The sequence below is a fragment of the Fukomys damarensis genome, unplaced genomic scaffold (assembly GCF_012274545.1).
Source record: "Fukomys damarensis isolate Sample0158 unplaced genomic scaffold, DMR_v1.0_HiC HiC_scaffold_14, whole genome shotgun sequence".
NCBI classification, from domain to species: Eukaryota; Metazoa; Chordata; class Mammalia; order Rodentia; family Bathyergidae; genus Fukomys; species Fukomys damarensis.
In genome coordinates this window covers 83,381,691-83,388,112 of record NW_022900926.1, presented here as the reverse complement: position 1 = coordinate 83,388,112, position 6,422 = coordinate 83,381,691, and the positions used below count along the sequence as shown (strand labels likewise).

Sequence of the window (6,422 nt, the reverse complement as noted above, 5' to 3'; positions counted from 1 at the left end):
AAAAAATAATTTGCATTTGCTTGGTCCTTTGAATTTATCTTCACAGTAACCCTTACATTTAAGACAGCATTATATTCATTTTTCATAGAAATTCAATCTCAAGGGTATTTGAAAATACTGTTATTCTACCCAACAGTTTAGTTTCTCTTTCCTAACAAGAAAATGTTTCCAGCCAGATGTGGTGGCACACACCTATAATCCCAGCACTTGGGAGGCTGAGGCAGGAGGAACACTGTGAGTTCAAGACCAGCCTGGGCTACATAGTTCCAGGTCAATTTCAACTACATAGTGAGACCCCATTTCAAAAAACCAAAAAAAAAGAAAAAAGAAAAGAAAAAGAAAACATTTCCATCCTAGGAGTCAGGAAAGCTGTTACAAAGAATAAACTAACAATCTAAATTGGAAGGTGAAATTTTGAATGTTAAATGTGGGATTCAAGCCATGTGACTTAGTGTTATCATGTGCCCAAAATACATTATTTCTCATTTATAATAAATTTGTAGATATAATTAGTCATACTGACATATACACAGGAACTAAGCCTAAATCAAATTAAATATTTAAAAAAATACATTTTCTATTAGCAATCCTAAAAAGTCAACAGAACTCAATAAATAGTATGCTCTCAAAGTAAGGAGCATCATACACTTGGTAATTTCTGTAATTTAATATTCTAAAATTGAGAAAAGCAGGCAAGGGGATGAGAAGTACACATAAGAAAAATAATCTTGTGATTTTCTTCATTTTGATTCTATTCCTTTCTTGTTTTCAGGAGGCAAGATCTTGACTTCAAAAGTAACAAAATACTTGAGAAGCGAATTTACATCTTCCAGTTTTAAATAGTATTCTTGTACTATTTTCTCAGCAGTCCATGTTTCTGGATAAAGTTTATGATTATTGAGAAGTGTCAAGGCCTCTACAATGGAAATTTTGCCCTTGGGAATGTTCTTAATATCCATACCAAAGTGATGGCCCTTTGGCAATCTGAATTCCTTTGCCTCTTGCTGTGTTTCAGCATCTTTTACCTAGTATCAAGAGAGAAAAAGAAAAAAAGAAAAAGAAAAAGAAAAAAAGCTTTTAGGATAAGAGAAAAGACTTGGCATCTTTTTTTTTTTTGATAAATTTTTTTTATTCGTACACCTTTGCAGTACATAGTGATTACATTCATCACGGGGGTTGGCACATAGACACAACACATCTTAATTCCTTTTACTTTCTCTTCCTTTCCCCTTCCCTTCATCTCTAGATCCCTTTCCCACTTGCAAAAGATCTTTCTCCCTGATTGCTGTTACACATGCTTTATTTTGTTCTTTAAATTATTTATACTTTGAACTTGTTTTCACATTTCTCATATCAAACCTACGCTTTTTCTTCAAATAAATATTGTACAGACTTATGTAAACTGTATTTTCCCATTATAATGAGCAATAGTTTTGACAGTACCCTTGCCATGTTATCTTTTCATAACTCTAGTTCTGTCATCACTAAGCCATTCAGGTAGCTCTAGAAAAATGATAATTGAATGAATACCATTCATTCACATTATTTCATATTCACATACAGACTGAGTATCCCTAATACACAAGTCTGAAATCCAAAACTTTGAGTGCCAACATGACACTGTAAATGGAAAATTCCACACCTATTTCCTATGACAATCACAGTAAAAAAGCAGGTACACCAAAAATATTGCGCAGAGGGCCGGGAATTTAGCTCAATGATTCCTCCACCTGCCTCGCAAAGGCAAGGTTCAGAGTTCAATCTCCAGTACCAAAATATATATATTACACAGAATTACCTTTAAGGTACAGTAAGTATATAAGCTGTATATGAAACATAATGAATTTTGTGTTTGGAGTTGGGTTCCAGCCCCAAGATTTCTCATATGATATGCAAATACAACTATTCTGAAATCTGAAACATTTCTGGTCCCCAATGTTTTAGACAAGGGATACTTGACCAATACATTCAAAGAATAACAAGAATGTTTAGGCTAAAAGCTACACTTGCTTTAGAAGGGAATTCTGAAGCTGTCTTCAAAAGCCTCCCTGATATGGTCCAGTCCATTCTGTTTTGGAGTTTTGCATTTTATATTCAATGCCCCAAACACCTGAATGAATTCAAGTATTGCTAGAGATCTTGTCTCTTCTGAGAAAATAAACTCATGTCTCCAACACTCTAATATAAATAACTTACACACATTCATCCCTCTATGATTCTGTCCCATCCACCCTTAACCTCCGCATTTGTGCTCTATATTCCATTCCTGTTATGTAGTCATTCCAATCACCTACTTTTTCCGTTTACTTGCACCCTGCCTACTACTGCTTCTTGGAAAACACTACATTTTTAAGACACCCACTGAACCCCAAACTCACTCCCACCTTTTAACCAGTTTTCTTCTTGTTGGTTAAAGTTTAAAGGACAATGCTACTTGCTATTTCTAAAGATTTCCTAATTACTTAATTCAGAGGAACTTTTCGGACCTTATTTGAACTCACTCAGTACCTGTGACATAGCTGACCACATCAATGTAGTACCTGTAACTATCTTCCCCTTGGTTTCCACACTTCGCCTCTCTGTTTTTCATCTGTTCCTCTAGTGGTTCCTTTATTTTCTTTGTGTGATTAACTCAATTAAAAGAACTTAATTCCTCTTCAGTTAATCTACAAATTCTAACTCAATTGCACACAAAATCCAAACAGAGCTTTTCCTTCTGCTGCCCTTAAATTGTAATATGCTGGAAATTCTGGCCAGGTTATCTCCTCTAGACATTGTTCCAAAGTAATCCCATACACTCTCCTACCTTTTATTACTGCCTTCATGCTAGTGACCTCCAAATTTGTGATCTCAAACCAAGATTCTTTTTCCTCACTTCCAGACCCAAATTCCCAAATTCGTAGTGGCCATCTCTGAGTGACCTAAAGAGACCTCAAATTCAGTATGGCTAAAAAGGAATCTACCACTAGTTTTACCCTCTCCCATATCCCATGCCCCAAACTGGAGATTATACTGAAACCTCCTCCCTGACTCATTACATCCAATCTATGCCTAGATCCTGCTGAAATAGGCTCCTAAATCTCCCTGGAATCCATTCACTTATCCCACACCATCACCAAATCACTCTAATCAACTGTAGAAACGACTGCAAACATCTCCTAGCTGGTCTTCTCTAACTGAATAAAAGGTACTTTTCTCCCTCCCTGCTCACTACTAAACCTGACATTATTTTTCAATATGAATTCTTCAATACTTCCTATAGCCTTCAGGATAAAATTCTTTACGAATTATCTTCAATCTATCACTCTCTATCCTATTTGCCCCAAATTCAGCCTTCACACCTTTTCCTAACTATAAGAACTCATACTGTTCTCCAAAAGTACCACTTACTCTCCTACCTTCACATCATAGCATCAGACTCAAACATTCTTCCCAAATCTTTCCAAAACTAAAAGCTCTCATCTTCCTATTCCCTTCTACTTCTACTCCAAACATAACCTTCATTCAGATATGCCTTTTACCTTTTTAGTATTTAATATTTGACACTAACAAAAACATCTAACATAATTCAACATCCTTCTTTAAAAAAAAAGGAATTTAGAAAATAGAATGACAGTTTTAAAAACTGAAAGCCAGTATCATTTTTATTATAATTAATGCTGAACTATTAAGGCATCCTATTAAGAAATGGGTGAAAATGTCCCCTTCCACTGCTATGTTAAAGATACAGATAACATAATTAACAATTTAAGATAAATACAAGAAAGGCAAAGAATATTATAAATCCATACAGTTATACAATATCTTTTGAAAAATAAGAAAATCAACTGAAAAACTAGTGCCTACGAGAAATAATTTAGACAGTAGAAAATCACTCACTTTATCATTAACAATAAATACTTTTAAAATTTAGGATAAAAAAGATTCCATTTATATTAACAATTTTCCCTCTATCACTCAAAGACTCAATTAAGAGATATTAATCCCTCTCCAATTAATTTATTAATTCCAATTCAATTATACACAAAATCCAAATAGAGTTTATTAAAGAAATTGACATTTTGATTCCCAAAGATCATCTGGAAAAAATAAATGTATCCGAAGAATGAAAATCACAATAGACATCAAGATACATTATAAAGCTCTATTAACTAAAATATCATGGTTGTAGTGTATATAGAAAAATATATAGAACTGATGAGTCTGTAACACACACACACACACACACACACACACACACACATCCTGTGCTACACCTATATATATATATATGTGTGTGTGTGTGTGTATATATATGTGTATGTGTGTGTGTGTGCATAAGTGTAGTACAGGAGTGTGTGTGTATATACATAGGTGTATGTATTATATATACTATAGATAGTATAAGTATAATAGCATTTTAAGTCAATGGAAAAGGTCTGGGTTATTTAAAAAATTATGTTCAGACAATTGGCCATTGGTTTGAAAAGATAAACTGATACATACAATAAGCACCATATTGAATGCTAAATATTTTTACATAAAGTACACAAACAAAACCTTACCAAAAGAAAATACTAAAGACTTTTATGATATCACAGTGGTCTCAGTCTTCCTGTGTCATTAAGGACAAATAGCTGGTATATTTAGCAAAAAGCAGCAGTAAGTCAAAAAGTCAGAAAAGAAATCACTTGCCATATGACAAGGACAGTAGCACTCATGTCTAATGACATCAGAAATTATTAAGAAAACTACTAACAGCCCAAAAGAAAAGAGGAGGCAAAGAACTTACACAATTCTGTTTTTCAATCCCAGCACTCGGAAGGCTGAGGCAGGAGGATCGCTGTGAGTTCAAGACCAGCCTGGGCTACATAGTGAGTTCCAGGGCAGTCTCAACTACATAGCGAGACCCTGTCTTAAAAAAAAAGTCTCCTACCTTACCAAATCTTACAAATTCTGAAATAATATCAATAATGCATGTAAGTGTATTCAATCAATACTTCATGAGTCTTTTAGAATTCTGGTAAGTAGCCAACAATCATGGCTGGTGTCTTGCCTGACCACTATGCTTAAACTTTGCCAAGGCAATGAACTTCGGCCACAACGACTCCGACATTTTTACAATTGCAGAGAATTCACTTTTACCACTTGCCACACGTCTCTTAATAATTTTCCTAGAACCCCAAAATAAGTAAATAATTCACTTAATTAAAAAAACACATTACCCGCAGAGATGATACAGGATCTTTGGAATCAACATATACATCTTTTAGTAATGACAGCAGCTTGTCATTTTTCCCACCAATTTCTCTCTTAATTTCCGTAAGGTCTAAGGAGAAAAAAAAGTCACAATATTAAAAAAGGGAAAATTTCCTCTAAGATCCTACACATTTAACATAAGCGGCCACTTTCTTTTAAACAAACTATCGTTTAGACAGCTCCGAAAACCTTTTTGATATAAAACCAAATATGAGGCCAGGCTCAGCGTCCATCCTTCTGGGAAGACCCCTAGAGAAACCTTGGGCTGCACATGAGAGGTGCTGATTCTGATTCCCTGTTCCAAATTTTTCGGGAGCCCTAAGACCAAAAGGGGCCCAAGAGCGGGATGCGGGGCCGCCCTCAGGACTGCGGCGCAGGCGGGGGCGCAGCGCGGCGAGGACGATCTCAATGTCACCGCTGGGCCTCCCTCGTGCGGCGCTGGAAGACCCCTAGAGAAACCTTGGGCTGCACATGAGAGGTGCTGATTCTGATTCCCTGTTCCAAATTTTTCGGGAGCCCTAAGACCAAAAGGGGCCCAAGAGCGGGATGCGGGGCCGCCCTCAGGACTGCGGCGCAGGCGGGGGCGCAGCGCGGCGAGGACGATCTCAATGTCACCGCTGGGCCTCCCTCGTGCGGCGCTCTCACGCCTCCTTCACAGTGCTCACCGCTCATCTGCTCTCGCAGGACGCTCCGCGGGGACGGGTGCCTCGGGGCCGCAGACCGCTTCATCTTGCTGATTTCCCGTTCTGCTCGGTTCTCTAAGTTGAAATTCCTGATCCCCCGAATCACCGCAGCCCCCATATTCTCTATAACATGATGCACTCAGGCTCTACACGCACGTGGGTGACCTCCAGACACACCGGCAGGTCTAGGGTCAGGCCGTGCTCTAGGAAATGGTACCGAAATGTACTCATTGCCCCCTGGCGGCAAGGAGGCCACATGGCGCGTCCCTGCCCATAACTACGGGAGGCACGCTTCCTTCCGGGGCGGAGGACACGCTCTTTGAAGGGCCCGCCTCCCGCGGGAGGGGCGGAGCCAGGGCCTCCGGAGGTCGGCAGTCCTGCGCGCTGCCCAACCGGGAGTCGCCGGAAGGCTCGGGGGCGTGTCGATTTCGGGCCCCGCCCCCTGCTCCTCAGGCGAGCACCTGTTAAGGCGTCCGGGGCGCGGGAGACAGGTTGTTGTGC

At 38.8% G+C, this 6,422-nt stretch overlaps 1 protein-coding gene across 1 annotated transcript; it reads right to left on the bottom strand.

Annotated features, from left to right (window-relative positions):
* Positions 1-288: 288 nt before the first annotated feature.
* On the bottom strand, positions 289-6,222 carry Ndufaf4 (NADH:ubiquinone oxidoreductase complex assembly factor 4). Its single transcript, XM_010637359.2, has 3 exons — positions 5,904-6,222; positions 5,205-5,308; positions 289-1,025 (listed from the first exon to the last, which is right to left on the bottom strand). The coding sequence occupies exons 1-3, from the start codon at positions 6,037-6,039 to the stop codon at positions 741-743; spliced, it is 525 nt and encodes a 174-aa protein (XP_010635661.1). The 5' UTR covers positions 6,040-6,222; the 3' UTR covers positions 289-740.
* Between the last annotated feature and the right edge of the window lie 200 nt (positions 6,223-6,422).

Coding starts and splice junctions, on each gene's coding strand:
- Ndufaf4 (XM_010637359.2), bottom strand. CDS start 6,039: ATGGGGGCTGCGGTGATTCGGGGGATCAGGAATTTCAACTTAGAGAAC. Junction 5,309..5,903: donor CCTGCGAGAGCAGATGAGCG/GTGAGCACTGTG, acceptor TTTTCTCCTTAG/ACCTTACGGAAATTAAGAGA. Junction 1,026..5,204: donor ATCCTGTATCATCTCTGCGG/GTAATGTGTTTT, acceptor TCTTGATACTAG/GTAAAAGATGCTGAAACACA.